Raw genomic sequence first — 19,420 nt, 5'->3', positions numbered from 1 at the left:
CTCAGGTGATTTGCAACATTCTATATGTTATCCTATTGCATAGGACAGCATCGAGCTGGGATTGCACTGTATGTGCAGTTGCTGCATCTCAGACATCTCAAGATTTGTTGTAGTTCTTGGGTTTTCACTGAGGAAGAAGGTGTATGTCCATGTGACCCCTTTTCAGAGCAGCTCAGTAAAAGGCATATGCAAGATTATCTAGGAGCCTTGATTTGTGAAATTTACAATCCATAAAAAAGAGCCATATTCTTTAGCTGCCAAATATAGCTTCAGAGGTTCTCATGGCTTAACACTTCTTCTCAAACCTAATCCTTATGAAATATCTCAGTCTGTCTTGGCTGCAGTTTTCCCACTGCCACATGCCCCATAAAGTATAAATAAAAAATATTTGACTCGTTCTATGTCAGCCATAGACGGTGTCTCACATACGTGATGTATGAGTGCACCTTCTAGGAGGGGCTAATCTGGGACACGCAGTTCCACTGACAAAGCAGAATTCCTGTGTTACCAAGAACAGCTCAGTGGGAATACCTAATGCATTAGCACACAGGATGGGTTTGGAGGCAGGACAGGGATGGGCTCCAGGTGAAGCTACTGTATCTACTGCCACATATATTTACTGACCATTGCCTCATACAGGGATTGATCTTGTAAGGTGCGGAGTACTCTTGCCCTAATCTGCATTTAAATTCATACTTGGCTTTATGCAAATGAGTAGTCTTGTTGGATGAAATTCTGGTTCTATTGAAATCCGTGGCAAAACTTCCATTGACTTCCATGGAGTCAGATTTTATCTATTGGATTAAATAAGATTTATCACGTGTTTAAAATTAAACACATGCTTCAGTGCTTTTCTGAGTTGGGGACTAGAATATTTGGGCCTTTGCAGGTCTGGGTCCATGAAGTCAGTGTCAAGGAGCCAAGGGAAATATTGTATGGAACTCAGAGCTGCAGTAGTGGCCACAGAGTTGCTCTCCTGCTACCTCATGGCCTAGTAGGGAAGATGGCTTCCCCCTGCACCCCAAAAGCCTCCCTTTCTTAATCTTCCTCCCCTTACTCACAGAACAGATTCTTGGTGGGGAAAGAATTTGCCCCTCACAGAACGTATGCACAAGGGGAAAGGCCCTCGGAGATTGGCTGACAGTGTAAGTACCTATGGGAGGCAAAAAATAAACAGGCTGTGTGTTTTACTTCATGTCAATCACAGATTAATCATTGCCCAAAAGGTAATATTTTGCAATCCTACATTTAGAATCATTGAAGATTAGGATTGGAAGGGACTTCAGGAGGTCATCTAGTCCAACCCCCTGCTCAAAGCAGGACCAACCCCAACTAAATTATCCCAGACAGGGATTTATCAAGCTAGGCCTTAAAAACCTCTCAGGATGGAGATTCCACCACCTCCCTAGGTAACCCATTCCAGTGCTCCATCACCCTCCTAGTGAAAAACTTTTTCCTAATATCCAACCTAGACTTCCCCAACTGCAACTTGAGACCACTCCTTTTTCTGTCATCTGCCACCACTGAGAACAGCCTAGCTCCATCCTCCCTGGAACTCCCCTTCAGGTAGTTGAAGGCCACTATCAAATCCCCCCTAACTCTTCTCTTCTGCAAACTAAACAAGCCTAGTTCCCTCAGCCTCTCCTCATAAGTCATGTGCCCCAGCCCCCTAATCATTTTCATTGCCCTCTGCTGAACTCCATCCCATTTGTCCACATCCTTCCTGTAATGGGGGGCCCAAAACGTGACATATAATACTCCAGATGTGGAATTTGCAGGTTCCTGTTGAATTTGTCTTTGTTTTTTCCCCTCAATAGTTGGCAAATGTGCCTAGAACCTTTGATAGGCACCTTTTTTAATGTGCTTTTTAAAATTGAAAGAAATAAAATAAATATATAAAATAAACCACATATTGTAGAAAGGAAGTTTGGTCTAGGTGAGCACAGACATGGAGGCAGTGTCTGAGAATATGGCCATAAGGAAGTGTGTGCCAGTGTGTATGTGTGTTCAGAATGGCTAGAGATTGAGTGATTGATGCCTGTGTTATTTCTTTGACCTGGTTTGACCATGACTGGAAAGAGAGAGATTATTATTCACACCAAAGATTTCCTGGTGGAGACTGTCAGGTGAGAAATACTTTCACTTTGTAGGTTTGTCATGTGTCAATACCAATTTTAACTAAGAGTACAACAAGGAGAAGTCCTGATCGCCTTGCAACACAGGCCTGTAAAACAAATGTGTTTGCTCCAATACCTGAAGGAAGTGCAAAAGACCATAGCTGGAGCAAACACTGACTTTAAAAGGAAGAAAGTTACTGAGAATGGTATTTCTCCTGAATTATGTTCAAACAATTGGACATTAGTTTGAACCAAAGAGAGAGCCTAATCAGTCAATTGTTCTGAAAAACAGTCCCAGCAGCTAGAACTCTGCCTAAGTTTACACAACTTAAGAGTTTTAGAGAAATTATTCAAACTGATGTGGTACGCCTTAGGGAACTAGCTATTAGCGTTATTTGTATCTGTACTTCCCATTAGCTCCCAGATGCTGCTATGTAAATTCAGTGATAATCATTGTGAATGACAGCAGAAAGCCAGATAATTAAACATCCATTTAAAGGAACATTAACATTTTCCATTTTTATCTGTTTAATTTCATTTGTTTTTATCCTTCTATTTAATTAGCTTATAATGCATGTAACACATTCACATATATTGGAACACACACACCGCAAGCACACACACACTATCAAAGACATTTTTATAAATGTACAAAATGAAAGACGTCCTGAAGACCTTACCCAGTGTCTCCTGAACATTTACTCAAGCAAAACACATTCAGTTTGTTGAATGTTTGCCAGACTAAGGACTTCTGAAGATGGGGCCTCATCCAAAGCACAGTGAAATCCATGGAAAGACTCCCATTGACCTCAGTGGGCTTTGGATCAAATCCTTGTCCCACAGATTTTAACTTACACACAGAAGTTAGTGATGAACACAAATACAGTGGAGAATTTGCCTGATCAATGTTAGATAAATTCAGTTATTGAATGTGTGTTATGTGTGACAAGGTATATAGGAGAAGGATAGTCCAGAGGTTAGAACATTAATCTGGGATTTGGGGCTATGTATACATGAGCAGGGGAATCACACCCCTAGCTTGTAGTGTAAATATTGCCTTAGTCTTTCTGTGCCTCATTTCCCCATCTGTGAAATGGGCTAATAGTATTTCCACACCCTTTCCAGGAATATTGTGAGGTTAAATGTATTTAAAGACTGTGATGCACGCACATACAATGGTAATGGGGCCATAGAAGTATCATTGATAAATGTTATTTATTTGTATCTGTACTTCAAAATTAACAGGACTAACAATGAGATATTGCCATTGTCACAGGTCTGCTTTTGTATAATACTTTCTCAGTGACAGTTTAAATGGATAACTAGTGGTATGAAATATCTAGGGTTTCTCCTTAATAGAGCTTAAAGATTATGAAAGATATTAGATTGCACACTTGTACAATTGCTGTTCAATGACAAAATAAATTGGAACAAGATGCAATTTACTGTGTGGGATTTAATACAATCATTAGAATGATTACTATCCTTAGGTTTAATTATGTTTTTAGTATGCCATCCTTACAGATGCCTAATGGGCTCAATAAACAAAAGCATGCACTAATTAAAAAAATGTGTACAGGAAAATCTAAAAAAAAAAAAACCAAGATGAAAATGAGAAATTGTACAGCTGAAAAAATTCTACAAGGAGTTTAAATTGCCCTAATTTGAATCTATATAATCTGACAAATGTCCTGGTACACTGTGCAAAAGCTGGTATTCTAAGTTGTCCAAGGTAACAGAAGTCCAATGCAGCCTGTTCCATAAGATTGTTCATAAGAATCAAGAAAAAGTTGCAGATTAATAGACTGATTAAAAACTGGATTGTTTAAGTTAAAAGAACAGTGATAAGGTATCAGCAAGGCTCCTGGTAAAGTCTGATTGGACAATGAGATGAAAGATTAAAGAAATCAGAGGAAATGTTCATAGATGGAATCATCAAAATATGTTTTGATTGATTAATGTTAATGGGATGAGGCTGCCATCTCTTCTTGGACATTGTTTATCTGAGGGTCACTAAGGGTACATCTACACAGCAGTTAAACACCTGCGATGGGAAAAGGTCCCAGAGTGCAGGGTTCAGCCTGAGCCCAAATGTCTACACAGCAATGACGTACTGTGGGTCTCCAGGAGACTCCAGTTCCCAGGAGCCAACACTTAAATTTGTGCCCCCCCTCATCAGCGGTAGCAGGGGTCTGCGGGCTTGTTTCCCGCTCTCTTCCATTCTACTCCCTCCCACCCCCCCGCTTTGGGGGAAGCAGGTGCAGCGGGGAGCTGGAGTGACAAGGGCAGATGCCCCGGGCCACCCGGTGGCGGGGAAGGTGGAGCGTTACAGGCTTTGTCCTGGAGCCCCATCATTAGTTGGCTGCCTGGCCCCTGCACGGCTGGGATCCCCACAGCTCCCTCCTTGTGCCCAGTACAGGGGCGGAAGGGCTGGGATGACACTTTCTCCCCCCTCAGTGGGAGCCCTCAGCTGCCAGTAGGCCTGTTGGTGCGGCTGCCGAGGATGTTAAAGCCTGGTGGCCCCTGGTTGCCTGCGACAGCGGTGGCTGCGCCTCCTCCGAGGGGCCGGCCAGCACCACCCACCCAGGCCAGCACCTAGGGGTATGGTCCCCCCTGCCCCACCCCTCAGTATGCCACTGCTACATGGCAATTTTTAGCTCCACTGCCTAAGCCCTACCTGCCTGATTCAGCAGACCAGGTCTTTCAGTGTAGATGTAGCATAAATGGGAGTAAGTGGGACATGTGGACTGGAAGGAGTCAGGTTTACCATCATGGCTGCTACCCTCATCATCTCCTTGGGCCAGGAACGACCATGACACCATAGGGCCTTCACCGTCCTGATTCTGAAAGGCATTCTGACCAGATTTGGACTAGACAAAGGGAACCGATGACAACATCACATCCACTGGCTTTGGCTAAATCCTGAAGAGCACCTGGAATGTGAAACTCGAGTACCTGCTTTTACCCCCACCTTCAAGTGTCCATTTTGTTCCCCCACTTGTTTCTTTTTTCCTACCTTTCTCCTTTGCCTCCTGCGTAATAAGAGTCTGGGCCAAGTTTGCATCTTTTGCACCTCTGCTGTGAGCTTGTGACTAGTGATGCAAAAAAAAAAGCAATGGCCTGAACAGCCCGATGCTGGTACCAATTTGCCAGGCCTCTGAGCAGCTGATCAGACCATGTGCTGTGCCTGTATTTATCCAGCAGTGAGGCTTCAAGTGGGATTCTGCACCAGAGACTGAAGCTGCATTTTCCATCTTTATTGTTCTTTTCTCTCTTCTTTTATCTTGTGGTTATGTTACCAAAGGTTTTCAGAAGCCCAAACTGTGGTAACTTAACTTGTTTTCTCCAGGTGGTGTGCGGAATTAAATCAATTGGAACACAGCTCCTCCATCTGATGAATGATTGGTACAAACAAGATGCTTTCACTCAAAGCTCCTTCTTTATTGAGTCTCAAGCACACACATATATGCCATAGCAATAGTTTAGAGCACCCCAGCTTGTTACCCAAAGTCTGAGATGCTTTCGCATGATCAACAGCCAGGCTTCCAGTGGCCATCCTTCCATCCAGCTGCTGGGGAGAAGATGTCAGTTTTCACTCAAAGGAAAGCTCCCTCAAACTGCACCAAAGTGTACTCTTTTACTAACTCAAACAAAGCACATATCTCATAGTGACTCCTGGTGGGTCACTAACTCTCTCTCTCTACAAATTTCTCATTATCCCTTATCAGCAAAGCATTTCTAGTATTTCTAGTCATAACAATAATAAAGTTTATATGTCAGTGGCACTCAGGTCCAAGGTCAGCTGTCCACACACTCCCTTCCATTCTCATGGTCCATTAACTCTCTTTCCAATCCTCCCATTCTGATTAGCAAAACTGCAATCATGCAGCTGTTTGGCCTTGACTATGAGAACCCTAACAATTATTCCTAACTATGTGGTAATTGGTTTTCAGCTAATAGTAGCTGGGCACACAAAATGGCTGCAGTTAAGTTAAATTCAATTCTCTCATTACACTTTGTCTTCAGGGGAACAGGTTCGGATTTCAATAACAAGCATGTCTACACTGCAGGCTCGCTGCAAGTTGTACCACGTGCCATTGCCCAGCCCCACCTAATGACCATACTCATAGCTCTTAAACACATATATAGGGATGTATTGGACCCAAGTTAGCATGCTTGGCTGAGGGAATAGGACAGAGTGCATGTTGAGCTGTGACTCCCATGCCTGCCCACAATGTAGTGTGAAGGCAGCAAAAGTGTGGGTACCTGGGCTCATGTTTAGTTAGTCCTCCAACACCATTCCAACAATTCCCCATGCCAGTATCTTCCAATCCTTTTATCTACTCACTTGCTACCAGAAACTCCCTGCCAGTTTATAAATTTTTGCTCAGCATTTAATCCTTTATTTCCATATGGCTCATTCCAGTTTCTGCACAGCTCAGACCAGCTTTGCCAAACAGCCTAGAAGATGCCCATCACCCAAAGATTGTCAGCTGGCTAGAGGAGCACATCAGGAGTACACCAATCCACTAACATACCAGTAGCATGCCAGGTGTACCATGACTTGTTAGCAAGCACTGTAGGCCTTTCAACAGCTAGGCCTCATAGGCATTAGCCCCCGTGGGTCCCAATAACCACACAGACACATAGTTAAGAGAAAGGATATTTTACTAGGGCTAAAAGGAAAGGAGAAAGGTTGAAAATACACTAAGTACCGAGGCTTAAATAATTCAAAGTGAGGAATAGCCGTAAATGTTTGAGTCCCTGAAACCTAGTGCCTGGAGTGCCCTCTCCAATCTAGTCTGTATTCAAGTAAATAGGAGCTTGAAGGTTGCAAGGGCAGGTTCAGTTAGTGACTCTCATTTAGGGCCCCTCTGAACTGGCTCCCTGCCCAGCCACTGCTGCTCTTCCATAAGTCCCACATAGACCTACATTTATCTGTAATATCCAGCAGTCAAAGCCTTTTCCACATGTATCTCCTGCGGGTTCCTCTCTGCATTCAGCTTCTCTGCAACTCCTGCACTGCCATGCAGTTGCTGCTTTCCAACAGAGCTCAATCACTTCCTGGTTCAGGACCTTTCCACTTATTTGGTCTGGGGAAAGGAAGTGCAATGGGGAAGAGGCCGATGGGAGTTGTAGCCCACTGTCTAGCAGCTCTATAATACTTCCACAGGAGCACCAGAAATGGGTTTTGTTAATAACTTGGTTTGGTTGTACAATATGTTGGTGTGTGGGTGCTTGCAAAAGGAGGAAGAGTCAGGAAGTTATGTCGGAAGCTTTTAATAAAGTATCAAAATCTCATAGTCACATAAAATCTATACCAAGCTGATAATCTGGCTGTATTGTTGATACGTACAACACCACATCACAAGCTGTCATCACAGCATCACATCTCATCCACACCACATTCAATGACTAGGAAATGGACACAGAAAACGTCCCTAATTTCCCTTGTCCCAGATCAATGATTCTGATTGCCTCTATCAAGTCTGCAAACCAGTAGTCTTGAGACCACTCCTTGCAGAAATACTCATGTTAGCTTCTCAAATGTTGTGTAGGTTGCAGCATGCCACAATAATATGGATGGCATTGGCCACACTGGCATCCAAACAATTTTGTTGGCATCTTTCCCCCTTCAGCATGCCAAATGTGCACTCCACCAACATCCTGCAACTACTGAGTTAAACCTTTTTCTGCCAGCTTCTTTGAGATCAGGCTATGGTTTCATTAGCCATGGCAGGAGAGGAGACATAGTAGCCCCCAAAATAACAATGACACTGACACCCTATTGATAACCATGTCATTTTGAGGGAATAGGGTACCTTCTTGTCCAGACAGGTAAACACCAGACCTCTTCAGCAACCTGGCATCATGGTCTTTTTCCATACATCCCTCATTGGTGTTCATGAACCTGCTTCTGTGATCAACCAGGGCTTGAAGAATGATGGATTAGTATCCTTTGTGTTGACATATTCATATGCTCTTTTTCCTATCATCAGCCATAGATGGCCCTAGAGCAGTCTGGGGACCCCATTCTCAGGAAGCCAGTTGTTATTACATGCACATTTTTATGCCCATCACCATTTATGCCCACCATCTCACAAATCTCCACCACTGACAGTTGATGTGCTGACACCAAACTGGTTTGCCATGCACCTATAGCAGTCTGGAGTAGTCAGCTTCCAGAGAGGAACTGCAACCCACTTCTGGGATAGTATGGCCTCCCTCATTTGTGTGTCCTGGTGCTGGTGGGTTGGGGCAAGCTCCTCACAGAGTTTCGTGAAGGTGGCCTTCCTCCTGCGGAAGTTCTGAAGCCACTGCTGGTCATTCCAGGTCTGCATGATGCCGTGATCCCACCACACTGTGTTAGTTGCCCTTCCACAGAAGCTCCAATCTATTCATAGGGAATCTGCAGCAATTGCAGCATGCATTAGAGCTCTCCAGTCTTCCGTGAATCTACCTCTCTTCGAGTCCTGATGCTTTCTGTGGTTCATAAAATGTTGCCAAAATGTCATCCAAAGTGTTGCAGAATGTCTTTCCTGCTGCATAATTCACCCACAAGCCTGAGCAGTACATCCAATGGATCCATGTTTTGAAATAAATAGAAACATGGAGCATACAGAGCTGAAAGTGCCTCTGCTAAATGTGATGGCGAGATAAACCCACTTCCACACAGGAATCCAGGAAGGACAGACAAGCTCTCCCTCAATACACTGCAAACCAGAGCAGATCTGGGTTTGCAGATCTGGTAGCAAGATACTAAGAACCCTAGGGTACACCCCCAGAAACACTAGTGCCAAATATGTATACTAACAGCATCAATATGGCTGTGGGTATATGGGGTATGAGGCACATGTGGCTTTGAAATGTGGACACACAGACATGGCTAACATATGCCCATTTACACATAGGCCAGGTATGCAAGTACCCACAACAATATAGACGCAGCCTACACTACTGCCACCAGCACCAAACTATTTCAAATGACTTCTTCTCTTTTCCCCCAAAAGGACAGTTAATACCATCTAAAAAACTGTCAAATGGAGGGGACACGGGGAGGGGGGGTTGGTCCTTATAAAAGTTCTCTACAGCTAAACAAAAAGGGAACAAGGGATATTGTTAAAATGAAAACCTGCCTTAAAACTTTGCATTTCAAATGCTTTAACTGGTTTTTCTTTTTCTGATCTTGAATAAAAGTTTAAAAAGATGTTTTGTGGGAGAAAACAAGTGATAATTTGACACAAAACCCCAGTGTACACTTAATTGTTTCATGTTGTGACATTGAATAGGGGTTTCATTAAAATCTTATTCTTTGTTGGGCCAAGACACCCCCATTTCAACACAGCAACACTTGGAGCTATTGTTTAATACTGAAATCTCTATGGGGTGAACACAGAAAAATCTGAAAATGAAAGAAATATAATATCTCAAACCTAGTGATATCCTCCATAAAGTGTAAGAACTTCTTTTTCACTGGAGAAATTTCATTCTCACAGGCCTGAAAACTGCACTAAAGATTGAGTAATAGGGCTCCAAGGATAAACTGCTGGAGTATTTTGGAGATGAGGGAAAGAGTAATTAGCCCCAAGATGTTCTACAGAGTTTTCTAACCTGCATAGCCATCTCTATCTTCAGTGGACATAGAGAACAGTTGATCACCATCCTCTTTGTAACAGCCCTTAAGATATTTGACAACTCTGATCAGTCCCACCTCTGTCTTCTTTTTCCAAGTCTAAATATAGGAACAGCCATGCTGGGTCAGACCAATGATCCATCTAGCCCAGTATCCTGTCTTCTGACAGTGGCCAATGCCAGGTGCTTCAGAGGGAATGAATAGAACAGGTAATCATCAAGTGATCCATCCCCTCAGCCATTCCCAGCTTCTGGCAAACAACAATCCCTGCCCATCCTGGATAATAGCCATTGATGTAACTAACCTCCATGAATGTATCTAGTTCTTTTTTGAACCCCACTATAGTCTTGGCCTTCACAACATCCTCTGGCAAGGAGTTCCACAGGTTGACTGTGTATTGTATGAAGAAATACTTCCTTTTGTTCATTTTAAATCTGCTGCCTATTAATTTCATTTGGTGACCCCTAGTTCTTGTGTTATGAGAAAGAGTAAATAACACTTCCTTGTTTACTTTCTCCAGTCATGATTTTATAGACCGATATATCTCCCCTTAGTCATCTATTTTCCAAGCTGACAAGTCTCAGGTTTATTAATCTCTCCTCCTATGGAAGCTTTTCCCATACCCCTACTAATTTTTGTTGCCCTTTTCTGTACTTTTTCCTGTTCCAATATATATTTTTTAAAATGGGGTGACCTGATTTGCATGGAGTATTCAAGATATGGGCATACCATGGATTTTTAAAGAGGCAATATGATATTTTCTGTCTTATTATCTATCCCTTTCTTAATGATTCCCATAATTCTGTTAGATTTTTTGACTGTCACTGCACATTGAGTGGATGTTTTCAGAGAACTCTCCAGAATGATTCCAAGATCTCTTTTTTGAGTAGTAATCACCAATTTAGACCCCATCATTTTATATGTATAGTTGGGATTATGTTTTCCAATGTGCATTACTTTGCATTTATCAACATTGAATTTCATCCACCATTTTGTTGCCTAATCATCCAGTTTTGTGAGATCACTCTGTAACTTTTCGCAGTCTGCTTTGGATTTAACTACCTTGAGTACTTTTGTTTCATCTGCAAATTTTGCCATCTCACTGTTTACCCTTTTTTCCAGATCATTTATGAATATGTTGAACATTACTAATCTCAAAACAGACCGGTGGAGGACACCACTATTTAACTTTCTCCATTCTGAAAACTGATCATTTATTCCTACCCATTGTTTTTTGTCTTTTAACCAGGTACTGGGCCAGGAGAGGACCTTACCTCTAATCCCATGATTTACTGTAATCCCATGGTTTACTTTGTTTAACGGCCTTTGATGTGGGACCTTGTCAAAGGCTTTCTGAAAGTCTTGTTTCTAATGTATTTACAGAAGCTCTTCTAATTGCCATTTATGTCTCTTGCGATGTGTAACTCGTTTTGTGCCTTCGTCTTTCTGATTTGCCCCAACATGCTTGTACTGTTCTTTTTGGCACTCCTCCTTAGCAATTTGTCCCTCTTTCCACGTTTGGTAGGATTCCTTTTTGATTCTCAGGTGATTAAAGAGTTCTTGATGGAGCCATATTGGCTTCTTTACTAATCTTCCAATCTTTCCTTTTGCTGTAGTGCCTTTAATATTGTCTGTTTGAGAAACTGCCACCTCTCCTGAACTCTTTTTTCTGTTAGATTTTTTCCCATGGGACCTTTCCTGCTGCTTCTCTGAGTTTGTTAAAAATCTGCTTTTCTGAAATCAATTGTCTTTATTCTGCTGCTCTCTTTGAGCAGCTCTTTACCCAAAGGGCTACTATAAAAGTTAGACAAAGAGCACAGAGGCATCAGTGGATACTTCCACTTCTGTTTGAGATAGGTGGATGGAGCTAATAGTAATGTAATAGGAAGTTGAATAATCATAGGTTTGCATTTATTTATGAGCCTTTCAAAGTTCCTTTCTGCTTTTTTGAATCATAGAATCATAGAAGATTAGGGTTGGAAGGGACCTCAAGACGTCATCTAGCCCAACCCCCTGCTCGAAGCAGGAGCAACCCAACTACTGGAGTTGTTTAACAGATGGTGGGGAAGAGGTTCTTAAGGGCTCATGATTTTCCTTTCTCAAGCTTTTATAGACAGAAAGTAAATAATATTGCGATTTCTCAAGTGCTTCAGTATTTTTTCATTATATTGTGTTGACGGAGTCTCACATTTATAACCTCACCTCCAGGTTAAATATGTTTTACATCCATTGGTTCCTCTTGCTACTGTTTGCTTGCCTCAGTTCACAGGTGCCACCTGAAAATGTTACATTTGGAGTGCTCTCTTTACTGGTGAAGGTTCATCCATTCACTTTTGAAAAGACATTCCCCACTCACACCATTGTAAATCAGGATTAACTTAATTGAAGTAAACAGTGTGAGTGGCAAATCAGGCCCTAGCTGCTCATTAGTAAAGGTGTATCATGTATTTAGAGAGTAAGGAATAATAGAGAGGGTTGCATAGATACTCTGGCTCCTAGGACTTTCATTTACTTCCTCACTAGTAGTATTTATTATATCAGGTATTGTAATAACAAGTGGCGCATTTCTGGACTCTCCTCCCTTTTTAGACTGTTATTAAGTAGGTGAATTAACCTTTTGTGGGAAAGAGCATGATCACAGCTTGTAGCCCTGCCCTGCTACTGAATAATGGGCGGCATTATGAAGCTCTGATGCAGAAAAGATGGAAGCCCAGGAGTGCACCACTCCAGCATAACTTCTCCAATTAACAGCCATTGTGTGAGAATGATGAGCTTTATAAAGAAACAATCATTGTAATGCTCTATTTATTTGTTTTTACATTTGATGTACTTTGGCTATGAGTTACATGGCAATGCACTCGGTTTATACACATTCACATATCACCTGGTTCACTCTTACCTCAAGAGCAAGAGTTCTCAATCGTTTGGGGTTGGAGACTTCCCTTGAGATAGTTCTGCTTCAGGGGTCCTCATGGTAATGTCCACTGGTGCCTCTCTGTCCCCTCTGAACTCCTGTGACAACCCTGTGGATAGACAGCTGCTCATAGAGAACAGGAAACGAGGTATATATATTGCATAAAAGGAGAAACCAGCCATTCTCCGCTCTTTAACTTCAGAGCCCCCTCACCCCCATAAAAGGAGCATTTTTCAGTGGAAGCAGAAATTTCACCATTGCTACTGCTCTTCTCTTCTGTTTCTGCTGGTCTATCCAGTTGTTACACCCACTTCCATCCCCCAGTCTCATGGGGACTTTCAGAGACAGGAGCAGGGAAAAGGCCAGGGGAGCTAAGAGTCTCTCCTTGCTTTTCTTACCACCAGTGCTGCAGGCTAAGTGGCACTGGCTGTCGCATGCAATCAAAACAACTGCAGCCCCTGGTGAGGCCTCGTGCCCCAATGTAGGGCTCTGCCTCATAGATTAGAACCCATTAATCTACAGAGGAAGAATTTCTGTAGACTGTAGATTGGTGATTTTACTCCAGTGAGATTCTGAAGCATCTAAGCATATACAAGAAGCAAAAGAGCATAGGCAAGCCCCAGCAAATGAGTGAGGAGGTTGGACTGGTGGATACATGCTGGGCTTTTATTGAAGGCTGTACTGCAGTTTGGGTTTTCAAAAAATATATTGTGAGCTTTGATTCTGATTTTAGTCTAACAAAATTACAAATGCAAACAAAGCAAGTGGATGGAGAATTCCACTTAAATTTGCTCTGCGACTTTGAAACAGCAGTTGCAGTGTCTCTATTCTTATGATCAAACATCTTTTTTTCAAAAAAGGAATAAAAGTGGTGCTTTAAATGGAACATCATCTGTGTCTTTAGCATATGCAAAGAATTTCCCTTGCAAATTTGTGCATATTTTCCATGCCGAATTAAATCTTTTTAGTGGGAATTTCTTTCATTTGAGGAAGCAGAGACTCTTGAGAATGAAAGTACATCTGCACAGGCTCCCTTTCTCCCTCTCTTTCATCTCATATTTTTCAGCTTCCCATTTGTAGCTGAAATCAGCATTTCAGTCTATTGCTGAGATGATGATTTTCTGATAAAAGGGGAATCTTTCTATAGCAATTGCATAGTGGGGGGAAAAACTGACTAAAATACATTGAGATGGGACACATTTAAAGCACAACCGGAATGTTTACACCTGTCATAAATAATGGACCTTACCAATTGTTCTAATCAGAGCTCTGTTAAATCAAACTCCAAAAATCTCACCTGTCTTATATCTGGCCCCTCTATCTTCCTTTCCATTTAATGATATAATGAAAGGTTATAAAAAGCAAATGTAGAATTTCTTTTTGAAATCCCCAGTAGACCTGTCTTTGTGCAGTAGCTTTACTTTGTGGTGGAATTTCTTACCGAGGAGAGAAATTATATCCACATATGTGAATTTAACTATACAAATATCAATTTTGTCCTTATATAATAAATGTATGTGACTATAGCTATACCATATATAGGTTTCGACTTATAGAATACATGTATTTCTAACCTGTAAATTGCCAAGTCCCTGGATAATTATAGCATGATAATCCAGAGTTAAAGTCATAGATGCTCCAAAAAGCAGTAGCAGAAAGTTTAAAAAAAAAACCACAAGAGACTTGTAACTGCTTTCTGTCAGATAGGCTATATAAATATGATAGTTGGGCTGTTTTACATCCAAATGCATTTGATTATTCAGTATACAATGGGCTGAGTAATCCTGTAAATATTTATGAGTAAACTACAGAGCCTGACATAAGCTTTACTCTGTCTTCCAGCACATGGAGGTTTTACAATATGCACCATGTTAGTACAATATAAAACCTAATGTTTTGGTTACTACTTAATCAATTTAACTGCATGGCTCTGCACAATATACGCAAATTCTCTAGACAGTTTGTCATAGACAATTTTCTTTAGGGCAATTAATGAGAGACCAACCTGCGATCACCTAATTCCCAAAGCAGCTATGGGCAGCATATGTCTGGGGTGGGGTGAGATATAAAACAAGCTTCTCTGCACTTTGACCTGAGTCAGGGTGATTTGGAATTCACAGATTAGTGGATTTTAAATGAATGGCTCAGAATGTGCAGTAATCCTTGATGAAAGAGAATAGAGTTGAAGAACAAAAACAGACCAGAGAATTACATGAGAGGTCATCAATGTGACTTGTACAGGTGCAGTGGCTTTAAGGACGCTGCTGCTACCTACTCAGGGAGTGTTAAATTCTCCACTAATAGGTATTTTCACCCTAATTAGTAACTTCTCTGTCCCAGGAACAAATTCAAACATAAATCTAAAATCTATACATGTTTAATGTTTACTGGCATCTGTTGGCTAATCTTTGACCACTAATCTTCATTCTCACTCTATCTAACTCGGCTCTGATTCATCATACTGTAAGAGCATACATGAAATACATAAAAAAATGTGCATTTTGATTTCCTTGTAAAGCAGAAATCTTTCAAAAGCTATACTCCCTTCCCATTGCTTACTGATGTCTTTTCTCCCCTTTTATATTCTTCTCCCCCTCGCAAACCAGGGCTCTCTTTAATTGTCAGGTATCTGTCTAATCTAGGGCCCAATCCTGTGATATACTGAGCCCTCTTCATGGGAGTGGGAGGCTACTTGCTCTCAACTCCAACTGATTTCAGTGGATGAGAGCAAACAGCACCCCAGGAGATGCCCAGCATTTGGTAGGATAGGACTCAAACTGTGAGCTCACTGTTATCTTTCAGTATTGTAGACAGCACAAGTAGCTATACCTATAGTTAATGCCTCACACATTCCAGTATAAGATCCTGTTTTAGTTGCTTATGACTTTGCCAAATTTATACTGTCTGAAATTTTCCATGCTAGATGTCTGCCTCAGGATGAATTTATTTATTTGTTTATTTATTTAGAAAATTTCAGCTGAACTGGTTCTGATTTTTCCAACAATGATGTTTGTAGAAAATATATTGGTTTGCCCATGTTAAAAAAACCTTTATGTTCTAGCACCTTCGTTCTTTGGATCGAGGGCTCGAAATTTGTCAAGGGGATTGCTATAATGTCAAGGATGTACTTTCTGCCATCCCTGTGAAAATCTGCTGGAATCTGGCAAGTTATAAGCCTAAAAAAAAAATCTTAAATTTGCAAATGCCCAGTAGAGACTTTTTAGTGTTTGGCAGCTAACTTCAGTGCAGATTCTGTCTACACTGAGTATGTGTCATCCCCCCACAGTTCCCTTGTGTAACCAGATTGTGCAGGCACTATTCTCACATGCAGATTGACCATGTTTCCCCCAGAGCTTTAGGGACTGAGGAAAACTTTCCCTACAATTGCTGCTTCCAATTCCTCTTGGGCGGCTCTCTCTTCTACAATCTCAGAGCTCCTTTGCTGTTGCCCAGGCATTGTAGGGAAAAGAGTAAATGGCTTGATTAGGAATAAAGAATGTAGGGGGAGGAGAGAGAGATGCAGGGGAGACAGGGGAAGGCACCCAGGAGAGGGAGAATAGGAGTTGGGAGGCTAGGGAGATAGATGGAGGCAGAAGCTGGAAGGAGGTGCAGAAGTGAAGGGGCATAGACCAGGGATGGGAGAAGAATAGGAGCTGAGGAAGGGACTGGATAGGAGGCTGGGTGTGGAAGTATGGGAGAGAGGGAGGCAGAGAGAGAAACAATGGGTGAAATGGGCAAGAACCAGGGGAGGTAGCAGCAAAACAGAGGAAGAGGGGTAGGAGCTGTGGATGGGAACAGAAATGGACATGGAGAGGCCTTGTGCCAGATATTTTTAGCCACTAGAGCAGAAATATTTATAGCTGTTAGAGCATTTATAACCACTATTCCCCTACTGAGCATGGACTAAAACCCTGACTGAGACAGGGGCCTGGGGAAAAAATATTATATGTGATCATGTAATTAAAGACTATCATAAAGAATATGCACAAGCGGGCCGAATTGAAGTTGCACAGGCAACTTTCATTCTGGCATTTCCTAACTTCTGAGTGCTTGGCTTCACAACCTTAATGCTCTCTTGATTAGTCTTGGGGAAGAATTAATGTATTTAAATAGCATGTACACCAAAGCTGCTAAATAGATAATATTCCGATCTATTCATTTCTTTCATCGTGTATAAAAATGCCTCTTCCTGGCCCTAACTGCAGGAACAATTTCTGTAAGAAACATAGGTTTTTAAATGCCGACAAACATAACCGCACTGAATTCATTTGGACACATTGTGGTTGATTTGAACTGCAGCAAGCTGTTTGCCAGAGATTTCAGGTCTTAAAAACAAGCTTTTCTAGGTTATCTGTGAAAATCCAGGCTAAGGCCAGTTACCCTGGTGTCTGGTATATCAAGATATAGGCTCCAAAGGAAAATATGTTCTGTTATGGCTTCCCTGTAGGGCTCTTTTATGATAATGGTTTCCACATAAGTGTTCATAGCTCCGAGACTCCTTTGTGTATGAGAACAGCTGCACAAAAAAGGGGGTTGATGCCCAAGCTCACTTGGCCAGTCCACACGGTCTTGGTGAGCAGACTTGCACTAACGGTTTCCATGGTAGAAAGTACTTGGGCTGAGGGAGGAAAAAAGACCATTTGTTAAGCAGCAGGACTTGTATGAGGCCCAGGGGAGAGACAGAGGCTCAAAGATACCTGCTTCTAGGGACATGGCATCAGTGCCTTAAATGAGGTTTCTGCAAATGGGTTTTTGTGTATAGTCTGTTACCACCTCTTTTCAGGGAAACAGGAGCTGTCTGCATTCTGTAAAGAACCAAATTACACGATGAAAATACCTGATTTCTGCTCCAAACAGGAAATCTGACCAACAAAGCCCTGAAATCTGCTACTTCCCAGAAAAGGGGCAACAGTACACTATATAGATCATGGGCCTAATTACTGGGTTGAGTTGAACTGTGCTTGTCACAGGATGAAAAAGAGGGACAAAAGCCACTTAACACCATCTCATACATCTCCCCTAATCAATTGGGGCTGATGCACCTGTCATTATACATGGGTTGAAATGATTCAACTGCCAGTGAAATGTGGAAATGTCTGAGAAGTGAAGGTCATGTAGATGTCAAAGAAATATTTTGAAGAAGGAACCCTCAACATTCTGCTGTTCCCAAAGTCCCACCATATTATGTAAAAGGTTTCGAGTGTCTTGTACCACCCATGCCACCAGTCAACAGAAGCTTGCCATGTGCATTGAGTGCAAATGCACAGCAGCTCTGACCTGCGCCTCTGTTCCAGCTACAGCAATCAGAATCTATTAACAATGTTCCTTTGGGCATGCTGTGTTTCAGGCTAGCTCTACATATTATGGCTAAGATTTTCAAAAGTGGATGTCCAGAATTAGGATCCTGAATTGATATTCAGGCATCTAAATAAGTGGCTTGATATTTGGTTAAACTTAGAGGCCTTGTACTCAACTTCACAGCCTTTTCTCTGTTTGCACTGCTGTAATTGGCTATAGATGAGAAAAGCTGTTTGATGGCAGCCACTTCTCATCTCTGCCCATCCTCCCCCCCAATATAGTTTAAAATGTTGACACCCTGAATGATTTATCTCCTAGACAGAAATAAGAGAAATACAAATGGTGTGGGGAATGGGTGTACACAGAACCCCTAGCATGAAGGAATGGGTGAATGGGGGGCACACAGCTCCTGGTATGTGACAAAGGTGAGAATGAGGGACATACAGAGCCCCTGGTATACAGGGAGTATGGGGGGCACACAGCCTCTGGCATAGGGGAACAATGGAGGACCCTGGTAGGGAGGAATAGGAGCACACAGAGGCCCTGGGAAGTGGGGAATAAGGGCTCTCAGAGGCCCTGGCATGAGGAAAGAGGTTGGGGGGTTGCAGGGTATCCCTGGAATAGAGGGGGATGGGAGAGTGCCCCACAGGGAGCTTGTGGGGGAGAATGAAGGAATGGTGTGGGCAATCAACTCAGCCTATAGAAGTAACAAAGTATGTGACCCTTTAGTTTAAAAATTCCACGCACTCAGTGATTTCCATCACCATCAGTGGGAGGTGTCGGGTTCGCTACACTTCTAAAAATCAAATCCCTTATCAAGGTCCGTAAATGTGCTCTAAGGAACCTTTAGCTATAGGCACCCTCCTTTTGAAAAATCTTGGCCTAATCTGAGCCTGACTCAGACACCAGTAAATGCAGAAGCTGCAACAAGCAAGCTTGGAGGGACTGCTTGCTGAAGTTTCATTTCTAGTGCACCTCTCTCTGCAGCAACAACAGTCACTGCTAAGCGCCTTTGCAGTATCAGTACCTGCGCTACTGTACATATCTAATTAAGCCCAACACTTCTGGGTTACGTAATATCTATAATTACCAGTGTGTTTCAACATAAGTGAAAGAATATCACTAATTAAGTGCCAACTGCAAGAGACCAGTGTTCTCTTAACTTAATTCTTCTATGGGTTTGTGTAGATGGTAGTTGACAGTGGGGTCTTTCACATCTATCCACAATCAGATGCACAAATTGAACAGATGCACAAATTGCTTGTCTCCTTTTTTTCCCTGTGAAAAAGGGGGTAAAAGCTTCTATAGAATGGTCAGCTGCTACTGGGATGATGTGTGCTACAGAGACGACTTGAATTTCACTTCTGTCTTTATTGTTTTTATTTCCTTTCTTATTTTTCCTACATTCAATAGCTCTACTATCTCTTAGGGCCTGATTCTGAGAGATACAGGTCGTAC

At 42.1% G+C, this 19,420-nt stretch overlaps 1 protein-coding gene across 6 annotated transcripts in view; it reads left to right on the top strand.

The window, feature by feature from the left end:
- NKAIN3 (sodium/potassium transporting ATPase interacting 3) overlaps positions 1–19,420 on the top strand; it is a 463,496-nt gene that overhangs the window by 360,118 nt on the left and 83,958 nt on the right. The window contains exon 5 of one of the 6 annotated variants that reach the window (XM_067553702.1): positions 11,000–11,052. The exons of the other annotated variants lie outside the window; for them this stretch is intronic. Coding sequence (XP_067409803.1) covers positions 11,000–11,038 — 39 coding nt within the window. The 3' untranslated portion in view covers positions 11,039–11,052. Of the gene's footprint in view, positions 1–10,999; positions 11,053–19,420 lie in introns of those variants that run through there. 6 annotated transcript variants of the gene reach the window in all.

Source organism: Emydura macquarii, unplaced genomic scaffold, assembly GCF_026122565.2.
Source record: "Emydura macquarii macquarii isolate MOO-44397 ecotype Brisbane River unplaced genomic scaffold, CSIRO-AGI_Emac_v2 contig_1477, whole genome shotgun sequence".
Lineage (NCBI taxonomy): Eukaryota > Metazoa > Chordata > Testudines > Chelidae > Emydura > Emydura macquarii.
Note: the sequence above shows the minus strand (reverse complement) of the source record. Positions and strands in the feature narration are given on the sequence as shown.